This window comes from Nerophis ophidion, linkage group LG25 (assembly GCF_033978795.1).
Source record: "Nerophis ophidion isolate RoL-2023_Sa linkage group LG25, RoL_Noph_v1.0, whole genome shotgun sequence".
In the NCBI taxonomy this organism is placed as follows: Eukaryota; Metazoa; Chordata; class Actinopteri; order Syngnathiformes; family Syngnathidae; genus Nerophis; species Nerophis ophidion.
The window spans coordinates 39,619,509-39,638,001 of NC_084635.1; the positions used below are offsets into that span (position 1 = coordinate 39,619,509).

At 38.8% G+C, this 18,493-nt stretch overlaps 1 protein-coding gene across 3 annotated transcripts in view; it reads left to right on the plus strand.

Annotated features, from left to right (window-relative positions):
• Positions 1-16,735, plus strand: part of stk16 (serine/threonine kinase 16) — a 36,773-nt gene extending 20,038 nt beyond the window's left edge. For 2 of the 3 annotated variants that reach the window (XM_061887435.1, XM_061887434.1), the window contains exons 4-8: positions 43-176; positions 3,506-3,593; positions 3,799-3,927; positions 5,329-5,450; positions 9,081-16,735. In XM_061887435.1, coding sequence (XP_061743419.1) covers positions 43-176; positions 3,506-3,593; positions 3,799-3,927; positions 5,329-5,450; positions 9,081-9,219 — 612 coding nt within the window. In that variant the 3' untranslated portion in view covers positions 9,220-16,735. The remainder of the gene's footprint in view (positions 1-42; positions 177-3,505; positions 3,594-3,798; positions 3,928-5,328; positions 5,451-9,080) is intronic. The other variant, XR_009804289.1, reaches the window with a different exon arrangement.
• The last annotated feature ends 1,758 nt before the right edge of the window (positions 16,736-18,493 follow it).

The window sequence follows — 18,493 nt, forward strand, 5'->3', positions numbered from 1 at the left end:
GGAAGCCAAACGCTCAGACACTTTGGGTGTGTTCCAAAACAGAAGGGCAGCCTGTGGTCCGTTCTGGAGAAGCTCCGAGAGAAGGGGAGCTCCATGCCCGAACAACAGATTCTCAAAATCTTGCGTGGGATGTGTTCAGGACTCAAGGCCATTCATGACAAAGGTTATGCACACAGGTAAGCACACCTTCTGAATACTGTCCTGATATTAAACCTCACTTAAATAGGATTTGTTCCCATACCAACACACATTTTGGTACTTTTCAAAATAAAGGGCACCCCAAAAAATGTTATTATTAACAGACATTATTCTGATACACTAAACCAGGGGTGCCCATTACGTGGATGGCGAGCTAGCGGTCGATGGTGGAGGGTGTGTCAGTCGATGGTGGAGGGTGTGTCAGTCGATGGAGGAGGGTGTGTCAGTCGATGCAGGGGGGTGTGTCAGTCAATGGTGGAGGGTGTGTCAGTCCGTGGAGGAGGGTGTGTCCCACTGGTCACTCCCAAGTTCTTATAGATGACATATACCTGTATGTTGAATAAAACGGACCCCAGAGACAGACTAATACTTGGCCAAGTTTTACTGAAACTTCAGGAGACCAGCCCTTACAATGCAACAATAGCATCAGCAAGAAAGCGTCTAACTCCAAACAAAAAGTTTCAGCTTATGTAGAGCCAAAACAGAAAGGAGCACAGCTGCTTCTTCAAAACAGATAAGGAACTGGCCAAAACAGTTCTGTGAGATAATAATATCGCAAGGGACCATTTAAAAGGTGTTGCGGGCGGCCAGTTTTCCTCTCAGGGAATAAAACCCACTGGTCACTCCCAAGTTCTTTTCGATGACATATATGTTGAGTAAAAAAGGACCCCAGAGACAGACTAGTACTGGGCCAAGTTTTACTGAAACTTTAGGAGACCAGCCCTTACAATGCAATAATAGCATCAGCAAGAAAACGTCTAACTCCAAACAAAAAGTTTCAGCTTATGTAGAGCCAAAACAGAAAGGATCACGGCTGCTTCTTCAAAACAGATAAGGAACTGGCCAAAACAGTTCTGTGAGATGATAATAATATTGCAAGGGACCATTTAAAAGGTGTTGCGCGCGGCCAGTTTTCCTCTCAGGGAATAGAACCCACTGGTCACTCCCAAGTTCTTTTCGATGACATATATGTTGAGTAAAAAAGGACCCCAGAGACAGACTAGTACTGGGCCAGGTTTTACTGAAACTTCAGGAGACCAGCCCTTACAATGCAACAATAGCATCAGCAAGAAAACGTCTAACTCCAAACAAAAAGTTTCAGCTTATGTAGAGCCAAAACAGAAAGGATCACAGCTGCTTCTTCAAAACAGATAAGGAACTGGCCAAAACAGTTCTGTGAGATATTAATATTGCAAGAGACCATTTAAAAGGTGTTGCGGGCGGCCAGTTTTCCTCCCAGGGAATAGAACCCACTGGTCACTCCCAAGTTCTTTTCGATGACATATATGTTGAATAAAACGGACCCCAGAGACAGACTAGTACTTGGCCAAGTTTTACTGAAACTTCAGGAGACCAGCCCTTACAATGCAACAATAGCATCAGCAAGAAATCGTCTAACTCCAAACAAAAAGTGTCAGCTTATGTAGAGCCAAAACAGAAAGGATCACGGCTGCTTCTTCAAAACAGATAAGGAACTGGCCAAAACAGTTCTGAGAGATAATAATATTGCAAGGGACCATTTAAAAGGTGTTGCGCGCGGCCAGTCTTCCTCTCAGGGAATAAAACCCACTGGTCACTCCCAAGTTCTTTTCAATGACATATATGTTGAGTAAAAAAGGACGCAGAGACAGACTAGTACTTGGCCAGGTTTTACTGAAACTTCAGGAGACCAGCCCTTAAAATGCAACAATAGCATGAGCAAGAAAACGTCTAACTCCAAACAAAAAGTGTCAGCTTATGTAGAGCCAAAACAGAAAGGATAACAGCTGCTTCTTCAAAACAGATAAGGAACTGGCCAAAACAGTTCTGTGAGATAATAATATTGCAAGGGACCATTTAAAAGGTGTTGCGGGCGGCCAGTTTTCCTCTCAGGGAATAAAACCCACTGGTCACTCCCAAGTTCTTTTCGATGACATATATGTTGAGTAAAAAAGGACCCCAGAGACAGACTAGTACTTGGCCAAGTTTTACTGAAACTTCAGGAGAACAGCCCGTACAATGCAACAATAGCATCAGCAAGAAAACGTCTAACTCCAAACAAAAAGTGTCAGCTTATGTAGAGCCAAAACAGAAAGGAGCACGGCTGCTTCTTCAAAACAGATAAGGAACTGGCCAAAACAGTTCTGAGAGATAATAATATTGCAAGGGACCATTTAAAAGGTGTTGCGCGCGGCCAGTCTTCCTCTCAGGGAATAAAACCCACTGGTCACTCCCAAGTTCTTTTCGATGACATATATGATGAGTAAAAAAGGACCCCAGAGACAGACTAGTACTTGGCCAAGTTTTACTGAAACTTCAGGAGACCAGCCCTTACAATGCAACAATAGCATCAGCAAGAAAACGTCTAACTCCAAACTAAAAGTTTCAGCTTATGTAGAGCCAAAACAGAAAGGATCACGGCTGCTTCTTCAAAACAGGTAAGGAACTGGCCAAAACAGTTCTGTGAGATATTAATATTGCAAGGGACCATTTAAAAGGTGTTGCGGGCGGCCAGTTATCCTCTCAGGGAATAGAACCCACTGGTCACTCCCAAGTTCTTTTCGATGACATATATGTTGAGTAAAAAAGGACCCCAGAGACAGACTAGTACTTGGCCAGGATTTACTGAAACTTCAGGAGACCAGCCCTTACAATGCAACTATAGCATCAGCAAGAAGAGGTCTAAATACAAACAAAAAGTGTCAGCTAATGTACAGCGAAAACAGAAATGAGAACAGTTGTTTCTTCAAAACAGATTAGGAACTGGCCAAAACAGTTCTGTGAACCGACAAACAAGAGCCCATAGAATTGTTTACCATTCAACTGTATTTGGAAGGTAAATAACTAAATAAAACACAAAAAGGACTCGTTTCTGCAAGCAAACATGTAACTTAAATCATTATTGAACACCTTAGAGGTCGGACATTGCCTTTTTTGTTAGTTTCCATCACGTGATGGCGGCATTCTCGCTGGTTGATAGTTAGCCACTAGCTAGGGATGTTTTGAAGCAGCAGGGCGGCACTTCACCGTTTGTACCCTCACCTTCATCGTTAGGTTTGAAGACAAACTACGTCCATTCTCCTTTCCCGTTTCCGCTTGTCAGTGCTGTGTGTGTGTTGACTCACATGCGCCTCGGCTCATGTTACTGAAACAACACCACGGCAACATCAAGTCTGTTGAAAAAAGAGTAACAGTGTTTTTCAAAGGCAGTATAGTACCTTTTTAACTTCATCAGTACCGCAGTACTCAATCACTATTGCAGTACTTTATCAGTACTGTTATACACGACAACCCTACTGGTGTGTAACATCTTGTCGTGTTTCCTCAGAGATCTTAAACCCACCAACGTGCTCCTGAACGAGGACGACAGTCCAGTCCTGATGGACTTTGGCTCCATGAACAAGGCACGCATTGAGGTAAGAACCTCTTCAGACAAGTGTTTGATTCCCAAAGTGGGTCATCTGAAAGGTGCTGCAGGCGGACTGGTTAGATGAGCTCATGAATTTGCTTAATGATGTTTGCCAGGAAGATATCAAGTCTTTCACTGGCAAACAAACATTTCATTCAAGTTCTGAGATAAATCCACATGTTTTTAGAAAGTGCTCCGTTTCTGACTTGTAGGTCCGAGGGTCCCGAGAAGCCATGACGTTACAGGACTGGGCTGCCCAGCGCTGCACCATTTCTTACCGTGCTCCTGAGCTCTTCAACGTCCAGAGCTACTGTGTCATCGATGAGCGAACAGACATCTGGGTAGGCTTCATGTCCTTTTACACTCAACTCGCTCCCATTTTTCACGAGTTGAAATGAACAACTTTGACTATATACTCAAAATACTTATTTCCCTCAAATATTGTTGACTAATCTGTGTTAGTGAGCATTTCTTCTTTGCCAGCATAGTCCCTCCCACCTCACAGGTGTGACTTATCAAGATTCTGATTAAACTGCAGGAATGTCCACCAGAGATGTTGCCCGTGAATTGAATGTTCCGTTTCCCTACCATAAACCGTCAGAGAATTTGGCAGTACATCCAACCGGCCTCACAACCGTAAACTACGTGTAATTACACCAGCCCAGCTGGTGCACCTCCATGATCGTCTGAGACCAGCCACCCGGACAGCTCGTGCAACAATTGGTTTGCATAACCAGATAATTTCTGCACAAACTGTGCAAAAACGTCTCATGGAAGCTCGTCTGCATGCTCGTCGTCTTCACCAGGGTCTCCACCTGATTGCTGTTTGTTGTCGTAACCGACTTGAGTGGGAAAATGCTCACATTTGATGGCGTCTGGCACATTGGAGAGGTGTTCTCTTTACGGATTAGTCCTGGTTTTCACAGTTCAGGGCAGATGGCAGACAGAGTGTGTGGGAGAGCCGTTTGCTGTTGTCAACCTTGTGAAGGGAGTGGCCCATGGTGGGGGCGGGGTTATGGTACGGGCAGGCGTATGTCATGGAAAACAAATGCAACTTCATTTTATTGACGGCATTTTGAATGCACAGAGATACCGTGATGAGATCCTGAGGCCCATTGTTGTGCCATTCACACGAGACCATCACCTCATGTTGCAGCATGACAATGCACGGCCCCATGTTGCAAGGATGCTGCAACCATCACCTCATGTTGCAGCATGACAATGCACGGCCCCATGTTGCAAAGATGCCGCAACCATCACCTCATGTTGCAGCATGACAATGCACGGCTCCATGTTGCAAAGATGCTGCAACCATCACCTCATGTTGCAGCTTGACAATGCAAGGCCCCATGTTGCAAGGATGCTGCAACCATTACCTCATGTTGCAGCATGACAATGCAGGGCCCCATGTTATATGACATGTTCACACTCAGCGGACATGTCAGCCATTGAGCAATAAAGCAAAACTGCACATTTCAGTGCAGCCTTTATAGTGGCAGCCCAAGGCACACCTTGTGCAATAATCCTGCAGTTTAATCAGCATCTTGATATGTCACACCTGTGAGGTGGGAGGTACTATCTTGGCAAAAAAGAAATGCTCACTAACACAGATTAGTCAACAATATTTGAGAGGATTAGGTCTTTTGTGTATATAGTCAAAGTTGTTGATTTCAACTCATGAAAAATGGGAGCAAAACCAAAAGTGTTGAGTTTATTAAGATGATTGCTGTCACCTCCTCCAGTCCCTGGGCTGTGTGTTGTACTCCATGATGGTGCTGGAGGGGCCCTATGACCTCGTCTTCCAGAGAGGGGACAGTGTGGCCCTGGCAGTGCAGAACCCAGTCGTCCTCCCACAGCCATGCAGGTGAATTCATCCTGCAAACATTCTTCTATCACAGTCATTTGGAGTAGAGATCGACCCATGTGGTTTTTTTCAGGGCCGATACTGATACCCATTATCAGTAGTCGAGGAGGCCGATAAGTGCTATATTCATCAGTAGTAAAAGTTATTAAATATGAATATTATATTTCAGTAAACATGTGGACAAGGCTTTAAGTTGTTTTTTAACATTATTTTGTAGGAAAGGTGTGAGCAGTAGTTTGATGTGTTAATTGAACATCAAACACCTTTTATTAGGTGTGTCTAAGACAGGGGTCGGCCACCTAAAATGTTGAAAGAGCCATATTGGACCAAAAATACAAAAACAAATCCGCCTGGAGCCGCAAAAAAAGCCATATTACATACAGATAGTGTGTCATGAGATATACATTGAATTAAGAGGACTTAAAGGAAACCAAATAAGCTCAAATATAGCTACAAATGAGGTATAATGATGCAATATGTACATACAGCTAGCCTAAATAGCATGTTAGCATTGATAGCTTGCAGTGACCAAATATGTCTGATTAGCACTCCACACAAGTCAATAACATCAACAAAACTCACATATGTGCATTCATGCACAACGTTTAAAGTTTGGTGGACAAAATGAGACAAAAAAAGAAGTGGCATAAAACACGTCTTAGAAAGTCGGAGAAAGTTATACATGTAAACAAACTACGCTGAGTTCAAAGACCGCCAGAATTAGTAGGACAAAACGGCGCTCGCCAAATATTTGAACCAGTGAAGCATGTTTAATATAAACAGTGTGCTTTATAACAATTAGGAAAGTTGTGTCATGTTTGTCCTTCTGCAGAAACCATATTAAAAACAAAAATGTTCCTCTCATTTTTTTCCATTTTTCATATATTTTTGAAAAAGCTCCAGAGAGCCACTAGGGTGGCATGCGGCTCTAGAGCCTCAACATATTATTTCTAAATATAAAACATCTCCTGGGAAAATGGGTCAAAATATGACATTTCTCTACATTACAATAACTCATCTACTCCATTTTATAGACTTTTATAACGCTTTATGGAGTTAGTAAGATTTCCTCCTGAAATATTGTCAACATTTAAATAAAAACAATTCTGAGCTGTTTCACATAGATGACAAATAGAGGGTTTTTTAAATGGAGGCTCCACTGTATTGATGTGAATATTCCTGTGTACACATTTTACATCACCACGTGTCTTCAGTCTAGGCCAGTGTTTTTCAACCTTTTTTGAGGCAAGGCATGTTTTTTTTCATAAAAAAAAAAAACAGAGGCACACCACCAGCAGAAAATGTTAAAAAATGAAACTCCACCACGTCGTTGTGCCTTATTTTGGGGTTATTGGTGTTTTCTTGTGTGTAGTGCTTTAGTTCTTGGCTTGCGCTCTTATTTTGGTGACCCTTCCTGTTTAGTTGGTGTTTTCCTGTAGCAGTTTCATCTCTTCCTTTGAGCGCTATTCCCCGCACCTGCTTTGTGTTAGCGAGAACAATTACATAAGTTGTTAAATGGTAAATGGGTTATAGTTGTAAAGCGTTTTTTTTACAAACCCCGTTTCCATATGAGTTGGGAAATTGTGTTAGATGTAAATATAAACAGAATACAATGATTTGCAAATCCTTTTCAAGCCATATTCAGTTGAATATGCTACAAAAACAACATATTTGATGTTCAAACTCATAAACTTTATTTTTTTTTGCAAATCATTAACTTTAGAATTTGATGCCAGCAACACGTGACAAAGAAGTTGGGAAAGGTGGCAATAAATACTGATAAAGTTAAGGAATGCTCATCACACACTTATTTGGAACATCCCACAGGTGTGCAGGCTAATTGGGAACAGGTGGGTGCCATGATTGGCTATAAAAGCAGCTTCCATGAAATGCTCAGTCTTTCACAAGAAAGGATGGGGCGAGGTACACCCCTTTGTCCACAACTGCGTGAGCAAATAGTCAAACAGTTTAAGAACAACCTTTCTCAAAGTGCAATTGCAAGAAATTAAAGGGGAACATTATCACAATTTCAAAAGGGTTAAAAACAATAAAAATCAGTTCCCAGTGGCTTGTTGTATTTTTTGAAGTTTTTTTCAAAATTTTACCGGTCTCGGAATATCCCTAAATAAAGCTTTAAAGTGCCTTATTTTCGGCTCTCTGTGAAGACACTGGCCATTTCCCTGTGACGTCACACAGTGCTGCCAATGTAAACAAACAATGGCAATACCACAGCAAGATATAGCGACATTAGCTCGGATTCAAACTCGGATTTCAGCGACTTAAGCGATTCAACAGATTACGCATGTATTGAAACAGATGGTTGGAGTATGAAAATATTGAAGAAGAAACTGAAGCTATTGACGCTATTCATAGCCACAGCATCGCCGGTAAAATGTGCGGACCAAACGATCAGGACTTTCGCATCTTGTGACACTGGAGCAACTTAAATCCGTCGATTGGTAAGTGTTTGTTTCGCATCAAATGTGGGTGGAAGGAAACGTAATATAGTTGCAAATGCATCTACAGGTTATCCATACATCTCTGTTCCATGTCTGCTTTAGCACCGCCGGTAAATAGCAAGTTAGCATCGATTAGCGTAGCATGTTAGCATCGTTTAGCTGGCAGTCAACATCAACAAAACTCACCTTTGTGATTTCGTTGACTATCGCTGCAAATGCATCTGCAGGTTATCCATACATCTCTGTGCCATGTCTGTCAAATGTGGAGACACTCTAGCACATTCAATGGGGGTCTGGCGGTAGATTTCTTGCCAGTGGTGCAACTTGAATCCCTCCCTGTTAGTGTTGGTACACCCTCCGACAACACACCGACGAGGCATGATGTCTCCAAGGTTCGAGATAGGCGCCAGCGCCCCCCGCGACCCCGAAAGGGAATAAGCGGTAGAAAATGGATGGATGGATGGTTCCAAAAAATAGGCAAAAAAACGGAAAATAACAGAGCTGAGACCCGGTGTTTGTAATGTATGGAAAATGAAAATGGCGGGTGTGTTACCTCGGCGACGTCACATTCTGACGTCATCGCCTCCAGCGTGATAAACAGAAGGGCGTTTAATTCGCCAAAATTCACCTATTTAGAGTTCGGAAATCGGTTAAAAAAAAAATGGTCTTTTTTCTGCACCATCAAGGTATATATTGACGCTTACATAGGTCTGCTGATAATGTTCCCCTTTAAGGGATTTCAACATCTACGTACTTTGTGGACGCTGTAAGTTTTTGCTGTTGTCCAGCATTCTGATTCTGTTTATTTTGCAGCCAGTTCAGTTCTACTTTTGTTTTGCATCTCCATTGTCTTTTCCATTCCTTTTCCCTTCCCTTTACACAGCAATGAATTACCTGCTGCCACCTACTGACATGGAGTGTTACGTGATAACCCTGCCCAGTTTTACACAACACAAACACTAAGCAACAGCACAATATTTGTAGATTTTAGTTATTGATTAGCAAAAAATATTTTTGGGACCAATTAGCTGATGTTGCATAATTTCCCACGGTCCACCGGACAATATGTCACGACACTAGTGGCACAGTGGTTGAAAAACACTGGTCTAGGCCATGTGTGTGTTGAGGGAGTCTGTGTAACATGTTTTTGTTCCCTTCATTTGCCTCCCAGCTACTCGGACGGACTTCAGTTGCTGCTGAGCTCCATCATGACATCAAATCACGAAGAAAGGCCGAACGTCAGCTGGGTTCTCGAGCAGGTACAGGACCTGCACACATGTGGCCCCAACACTCAAACCAACATGGTCTGAGCAGGACCTTGAGCACGCCAATGGAAGTTGACAAATCCAAATCTATTATTTATTGACCGGTGGTCAACTTGGTTCATGATTTACGGCTTCACACTCAACTTGTGATCCAGACATTCTCAAAAGGTATTATTCCTTACAACATCACTTTACTGGTTTTGCTTCCAATGACATTCCTTATGTTTTTTTTTTTAAATATTCGTACGTGCATTTTCGGTACATGAGATAATGAATTCTACGTTAGAGCAGGGGTGTCCACACTTTTTATATTTTCTATTTTCAGAACCAATACAATATATCGTTTTTGTTTTTATTTTACCTTTAGAGCTCCCCCTCAAGTTTGGTCCCGGGGACCCGCAAAGGTCTCAAGTCAAATTTGTTTTTAAATTAGTCATCCATCCATCCATCCATTTTCTACCGCTTATTCCCTTTCGGGGTCGCGGGGGGCGCTGGCGCCTATCTCAGCTACAATCGGGCGGAAGGCGGGGCACACCCTGGACAAGTCGCCACCCCATCGCAGGGCCAACACAGATAGACAGACAACATTCACACACTAGGGCCAATTTAGTGTTGCCAATCAACCTATCCCCAGGTGCATGTCTTTGGAAGTGGGAGGAAGCCGGAGTACCCGGAGGGAACCCACGCATTCACGGGGAGAACATGCAAACTCCACACAGGAAGATCCCGAGCCTGGATTTGAACCCAGGACTGCAGGACTTTCGTATTGATAATTAGTCATGTATTTAAAAAATTCAATGTTTAAATTTCAAGATCAACTTCAGATCCATCTGTTGGTATCAAGTTTATTTTTTAGGTTTTGTGCCCTTTTTGTTAAAGAAAACCTTGTTTTTTTAATGGCAAAAACACAAAATATGCAACATTTTTCACCCCAAAAATAACTCAAAGTTGAATATTTAATGTGAAGTAATTGGAGTCTTTCATAACAACACTCATTTTGATTCATTATTATTTTTTGAGCATTAACTGTTAAAAAATAACCAGTAAAATTCCCAGGGTTCCAAAAGTGTATAAAATAAGTTATATCTTATTTAAATTTTTTGTTTATTTTCAACCCTTAATGGGAAAGTGCACATGTTAATTAAAAAAAAAAAAGTCATATATTAAAAAAATTCAATGTTTAAATTTTAAGACCAACTAAAGATCTATCTGTTGGTATAAAGTTTATTTTTTAGGTTTTGTGCCCTTTTTGTTAAAGAAAACTTTGTTTTTTAAATGGCAAAAACACAAAATATGCAACATTATCCCCCAAAAAATAATTCAAAGTTGAATATTAGATGTGAAATAATTGGAGTCTTTCATAACAACACTCATTTTAATTCATTATTATTTTTGGAGCAATGACAATTAAAAAAAAAAAAGCTGAACATTTCCCAGTGTTCCAAAAGTGTTTAAAATAAGTTGTATATTATTAAATGTTTTTGTTTATGTTCAATCCTTTATGGGAAAGTGCACGTTATTTTTTTTTTTTAAATAATTCATATATTAAAAAAATGCAATGTTTAAATTTCAAGATCAACTTCAGATCTGTGGATATAGAGTTTTTGAGTGGTTTTTTTTTTTGTTTTTTTTCAGGTTTTTGCCCTTTTGGTCAAAGAAAACCTGTTTTTTTTAATGGCAAAACCCCAAAATATGCAACATTTTTCACCCCAAAAATAACTCAAAGTTGAATATTTGATGGGAAGTAATTGGAGTCTTTCATAACAACACTCATTTTGATTCATTATTATTTTTTGAGCATTGACTTTTAAAAAATAACCAGTAAAATTCCCAGGGTTGCAAAAGTGTTTAAAATAAGTCGTATCTTATTTTTAATTTTTTGTTTATTTTCAACCCTTAAAGGGAATCAATCAATCAATCAATGTTTACTTATATAGCCTTAAATCACTAGTGTCTCAAAGGGCTGCACAAAGGGAAAGTGCACGTTAATTAAAAAAAAAAAAGTCATATATTCAAAAAATTCAATGTTTGAATTTCAAGATCAACTTCAGATCTATCTGTTGGTATAAAGTTTATTTTTTAGGTTTTGTGCCCTTTTTGTTAAAGAAAACTTTGTTTTTTAAATGGCAAAAACACAAAATATGCAACATTATCCCCCAAAAAATTATTCAAAGTTGAATATTTGATGTGAAATAATTGGAGTCTTTCATAACAACACTCATTTTGATTCATTATTATTTTTGGAACAATGACAATTAAAAAAAAAAAGCTTAACATTTCCCAGGGTTCCAAAAGTGTTTAAAATAAGTTGTCCATCCATCCATCCATCCATTTTCTACCGCTTATTCCCTTTCGGGGTCGCGGGGGGCGCTGGCGCCTATCTCAGCTACAATCGGGCGGAAGGCAGGGTACACCCTGGACAAGTCGCCACCTCATCGCAGGGCCTAAAATAAGTTGTATATTTTTTAATTTTTTTGTTTATTTTCAACCCTTAATGGGAAAGTGCAGGTTATTATTATTTTTTTAATAAGTCATATATTAAAAAAATGCAATGTTTAAATTTCAAGATCAACTTCAAATCTGTGGATGTAGAGTTTTTTTGTGCCCTTTTTGTTAAAGAAAACCTTGTTTTTTTAATGGCAAAAACCCAAAATATGCAACATTTTCCACCCCAAAAAATAACTCAAAGTTGAATATTTGATGTGAAGTATTTGGAGTCTTTCATAACAACACTCATTTTGATTCATTATTATTTTTGGAGCAATGACAGTTCAAAAAAATAACCACTAACTTTCCCAGGGTTTTAAAAGTGTTTAAAATAAGTTGTATACTATTTTAAATTTTTGTTTATTTTCAACCCTTTATGAGAAAGTGCACATCCTAAAATTGTTTTTTTTTTAAAGTCATGTATTTTAAAAATTTAACGTTTAAATTTCAAGATCAACTTCAGATCTATCTGTCGATATAAAGTTTATTTATTTTCTTTTAGGTTTTGTGCCCCTTTTGTTAAAAAAAAAACAAGTTTTTTTTAATGGCAAAAACCCAAAATAAGCAACATTTTCCCCCCCAAAAAATAACTCAAAGTTGAATATTTGATGTGAAGTATTTGGAGTCTTTCATCCATCTATCCATCCATTTTCTACTGCTTATTCCTTTCATAACAACACTCATTTTGATTCATTATTATTTTTGGAGCAATGACAGTTAAAAAAAATAACCACTAAATTTCCCAGGGTTTCAAAAGTGTTTAAAATAAGTCGTATATTATTTAAAAAAAAAAAATATTTTCAACCTTTTATGGGAAAGTGCACATCCTAAAATTGTTTTTTTTTTTTAAGTCATATATTTAAAAATTCAACGTTTAAATTTCAAGATCAACTTCAGATCTATCTGTTGATAAAAAGTTTGTTTATTTTCTTTTAGTTTTTTTGCCCTTTTTGTTAAACAAAACCTTGTTTTTTTAATGGCAAAACCCCAAAATATGCAACATTTTCCCCCAAAAAATAATTCAAAGTTGAATATTTGATGTGAAGTAATTGGAGTCTTTTATAACAACATTCACTTTGAGTCATTACTATTTTTGGAGCAAAAAAATAACCACAAAAAAATCCAAAAGTGTTTAAAATAAGTCGTATATTATTTAAAACGTTTATTTTCAACCCTTAATGGGAAAGTGCACTTTTTTTGGAATGTTGCCTATGGTTCACAATCATTATGAAAGAGATGACGACGGATGGATCTAAAAATTCCCCTGTCATCATTTTCAAAATGGAGGAGGCTGATTTCAATACCGGTAATTTGAAACTGCATGAAGGGAAGAAGATTAAGAGCTATTCAGTAGGATTTAAGGTACAAGCTTACATCACACTCAAATTTTTACTGCATACCTTTGGTAAGTGCCGGAGTGAGAAGAGGTTTTAAATTAATTAGCGCATGCTTACTTTTACCGCATGCCTTTGGTAAGCGCAGGAGTCAGAAGAGGTTTTAAATTAATTAGCGCCCCTGCGGCAATTCAAAGAAATACGGTATATTTACATATGTTATTATACATGCGGCGGTATAACTCGGTTGGTAGAGTGGCCGTGCCAGCAACTTGAGGGTTCCAGGTTCGATCCCCACTTCCGCCATCCTAGTCACTGCCATTGTGTCCTTTGGCAAGACACTTTCCCCACCTGATCCCAGTGCCACCCACACTGCTTTAAATGGAACTTAGATATTGGCTTTGAAAGCGCTTTGAGTCACTAGAGAAAAGCGCTATATAAATATAATTCATTTCAATTCACTTATGTTTATTAAACCCGAAAGGAGGTGTTTTTTGGGGGGGTTCTCTCAGCTCCATTGTAATCGGACTTTTGATCAAATGTGAATTATATTTATATAGTGAAGTGAATTATATTTATATAGCGCTTTTCTCTAGTGACTCAAAGCGCTTTTACATAGTGAAACCCAATACTAAGTTCCATTTAAAGCAGTGTGGGTGGCACTGGGAGCAGGTGGGTAAAGTGTCTTGCCCAAGGACACAACGGCATTGACTAGGATGGCGGAAGCGGGAATCGAACCTGCAACCCTCAAGTTGCTGGCACAGCCACTCTACCAACCGAGCTATGCTGGTATTAAATGTATTTAATATTTAGAAACCATAAAAGAAATCCATCCATCGTCATGTCTTTCATAAAGATTGTCAACGAAAGGCAACATTAAAAAAAAAAAGTGCAGTTCCACTTTCAAATCTCTCAGTAAACTTTAACATTGAGCTGTCAATTATGAGTTTGAATTACAAACCCCGTTTCCATATGAGTTGGTAAATTGTGTTAGATGTAAATATAAACAGAATACAATGATTTGCAAATCCTTTTCAAGCCATATTCAGTTGAATATGCTACAAAGACAACATATTTGATGTTCAAACTCATAAACTTTTCTTTTTTGCAAATAATCATTAACTTTAGAATTTGATGCCAGCAACACGTGACAAAGAAGTTGGGAAAGGTGGCAATGAATACTGATAAAGTTGAGGAATGCTCATCAAACACTTATTTGGAACATCCCACAGGTGTGCAGGCTAATTGGGAACAGGTGGGTGCCATGATTGGATATAAAAGCAGCTTCCCAAAAAATGCTCAGTCTTTCACAAGAAAGGATGGGGCGAGGTACACCCCTTTGTCCACAACTGTGTGAGCAAATAGTCAAACAGTTTAAGAACAACCTTTCTCAAAGTGCAATTGCAAGAAATTTAGGGATTTCAACATCTACGCTCCATAATATCATCAAAAGGTTCAGAGAATCTGGAGAAATCACTGCATGTAAGCGGCATGGCCGGAAACCAACATTTAATGACCGTGACCTTCGATCCCTCTGACGGCACTGTATCAAAAAAACAACATCAATCTCTAAAGGATATCACCACCTGAGTTCAAGAACACTTCAGAAAACCACTGTCACTAAATAAAGTGGGTCGCTACATTTGTAAGTGCAAGTTAAAGCTCTACTATGCAAAGCGAAAGCCATTTATCAACAACATCCAGAAACGCCTCCTGCTTCTCTGGGCCCGAGATTCATCTAAAATGGACTGATGCAAAGTGGAAAAGTGTTCTGTGGTCTGACGTGTCCACATTTCAAATTGTTTTTGGAAATATTCGACATCGTGTCATCCGGACCAAAGGAGAAGCGAACCATCCAGACTGTTATCGACACAAAGTTGAAAAGCCAGCATCTGTGATGGTATGGAGGTGCATTAGTGCCTAAGGAATGGGTAACTTAGACATCTGTGAAGGCACCATTAATGCTGAAAGGTACATACAGCTTTTGGAACAACATATGCTGCCATCTAAGCGCTGTCTTTTCAATGGACGCCCCTGCTTATTTCAGCAAGACAATGCCAAGCCACATCCAGCATTTGTACAACAGCGTTGCTTCGTAAAAAAAGAGTGCGGGTACTTTCCTGGCCCGCCTGCAGTCCAGACCTGTCTCCCATGGAAAATGTGTGGCACATTATGAAGCGTAAAATACGATAGCAGAGACCCCGGACTGTTGAACGACTGAAGCTCTACATCAAACAAAAATGGGAAAGAATTCCACTTCCTCAGTTCCCAAACGTTTATTGAGTGTTGTTAAAAGAAAAGGTGATGTAACACAGTGGTGAACATGCCCTTTCCCAACTACTTTGGCACGTGTTGCAGCCATGAAATTCTAAGTTAATTATTAGTTGCCAAAAAAAATAAAGTTTATGAGTTTGAACATCAAATATGTTGTCTTTGTAGCATATTCAACTGAATATGGGTTGAAAAGGATTTGCAAATCATTGTATTCTGTTTATATTTACATCTAACACCATTTCCCAACTCATATGGAAACGGGGTTTGTAGTTTGTTTATTTTATGCCCTTTTAGTTAAATAACACAAAATATGCAATATTTTCCACTAACAAATATTTAAAAATGTAATATTTCATGTGAAGTGATTGCATCTTTAAATATGTCAATAATTCATAACAACATTGATTTTGACTCATTATTATTTTTGGAGCAACGCCAGTTTTAAATTAAAAACAACAGCATTTGGGGCGACTTTGTGTAATTATCCAATCAACATTGCAATGTTTTATTGTTGCATTTTACTTGTTTTCTCTTTTTTTCCATTTTTAATGGGGGTTTTTTTTTGGACACCTCTGCATTATAGACATTTAGATATGAAAATATATATTTTCCAGGGAAAGTCAGAATCTTAGCAAGCAAGCGCTCACCAGCCCAGCGATTGTCAATATTTCTATTCTTCTTGCTTGCATTTTGCTTCTTTCATCTGCACCAAATGAATCTGGCGACCTGGTATGTGAGGCGGACTCACCTGTAGAAAACAGATCAGCATTTTCCAACAGGACCAATTCTTCTTCTGAAAGTGACTTTGACTAAAAAAGTGGACCTTGGACGCGTGTTAAATGTTGTAAATACTTTCTCTGCCCAGAGGAAGATTAGATTGTATTCAACTAACACTAAGAATATGAAAATAATAGGACAACTCTACCCAGGTAAGTCCACACCTGCGCTGGTGGTGTAATGCCTTGGGTGACCGCAGGGTGGTGCTGCATCATCACTTCCCTGCCTGTACTGTTGGGAAAGGGAAAGCAAATGGAATGAATTATTATAACTTTTAAATATGAAAGTAGTCACACAATGGACTTTTAATCTTTTTGGTAATCTCTTGACACATTTTGATTGCTCGTCCAACTTATTTGTGGAAGTCTTTGGCGCTTCAGTTTATTCTTTTTTAAGATTTGAGGGTGAAAGTACTTTTCATTTCAGCTGAATAATAAGATGGATGTTGTTTGTTTTCAGTCTCGGCCAGTGAAATGGTACTTTTTTAAAAATCTGTGGTTGATGTTCTTTAGTTAGCATAAAGACTTGACTTAAGTGTTGTGGCCCACAGCTAAATCATGCCTAATGTTTTGTTTATTATTTATTTCACGCTGATTACAGTGTGAATGTTGCTTTTATTTTCTAAAATAATCATTTAAAGTTGCTGTTTTCTCACTGCACAGATATTAAATATATCACAATATCATAAATGTAGCAAATTTTTTTTGTAGTCTGTTGTGTCAACTTTTAAATCAAGTTATAATATATTATGACTTATGACAACATTGCAAGCAACATTTAAATAAAATGAGCTTCCCAACTTATTAGGATGCAACACATTAAGGGCGGGGTGTCAAGCTGCTTACATTACAGTAAATCATTCATGAATTTGCCTATGAATTTAAATATTTTTCTTTGTGGTCAAATCTGGGAATTTGACCACTGTTTTCTACAGAAAAAACTGGCATCTTATATTTTACTGTAAAATATATGTTGGGTTTTTAAAATGATTATTTTTACAACATTTTACTGTAAATAGAAATACAGTACCGCTGTTTAATTTCATTTTGCCAAGTCAGCTGCCAGTTTTTTTACCTTAATAAAATGTGGTACCATAAAATCATCAACCGGTAATTATACAATAAAAAAAAAATAAAAAAAGACTGACAGCTCAGTTGACAGTATCAAACAGTAAAAAAAAAAAAAAAAAAACTGGTTGTTTTTTTTTCAATTCACAGTAATGTGCTTTCAAAAAAAAAAAAAAAAATCCCTAAATTTTACAGTAATATATATTTGTCATTTTTATAGCGTACAATTTGATGGATAACTTGCTTGGCAATCAAAAGTTAAGCAGATATTTAAGTATTTATTTGGATTTTTGATTTGATGCAATATTCTTTTCCCCTGTCGAACTAGAAAAAAACCTTAATACCTTTTAGTAAGAGAAAGTAAAGAAAAAAAAATTGGACATATTTTCCAAGCTTTTGCGGCCCATATGAAATGACCAGTTTGACACTTGTGCATTAAAGCAGTGTTTTTCAACCACTGTGCCGCGGCACATTAGTGTGCCGTGAGGTACAGTCTGGTGTGCTGCGGGAGATGATCTAATTTCACCTATTTGGGTTCAAAATATTTTTTGCAAACCACCAAATATAGTCTGCAAATTATGGGTTGTTGTTGAGTGTCGGTGGCCCTGCGATGAGGTGGCGACTTGTCCAGGGTGTACCCCGCCTTCCGCCCGATTGTAGCTGAGATAGGCGCCAGCGCCCCCCGCTACCCCAAAAGGGAATAAGCGGTAGAAAATGGATGGATGGATGTTGAGTGTCGGTGCTATCTAGAGCTGGGCAGAGTAACCATGTAATACTCTTTCATATCAGTAGGTGGCAGACGGTACCAAGTTGCTTTGTAGATTTCGGGAAGAGTGGGAGGCAGTGTGCAGGTAAAAAGGCGTGTAATGCTTAAACCAAAAAATAAAGAAAATATGAGTGCCCCAAAGAAAAGACATTGAATCTTAGGCGAGCATATGCAGAACAAAAACAGAATGCTGGACGACAGCAAAGACTTACTGTGGAGCAAAGAAAAAGTACATCCGAACATGACGTGATAAAAAACAAGTGAAATACTCTTGATCGCTAAAACAAAGTAAATGTGGGAAATATTGCTCAAAAGAAAACATGAAATTGCTACAGGAAAATACCAAAAAAAGAGAAAAAGTCACCAAAGTAGGAGCGCAAGACAAGAACTAAAACTTTACACAAAGGAAAACAGCAAAAAAGTGCAAATAAGTCAGGGTGTGATGTGACAGGTGGTGACAGTACACCGACTTTGAGACAAGAGCTATAGTCGTGCATGCTTGCTTATGCTTTAAAGTCACATCCAACAATTGCGACAACGACTTTTTACAGAGTTTCGATTTTTAATGATTTCTGCTGGTGGTGTGCCTCCGCATTTTTTCAATACAAGAAAAT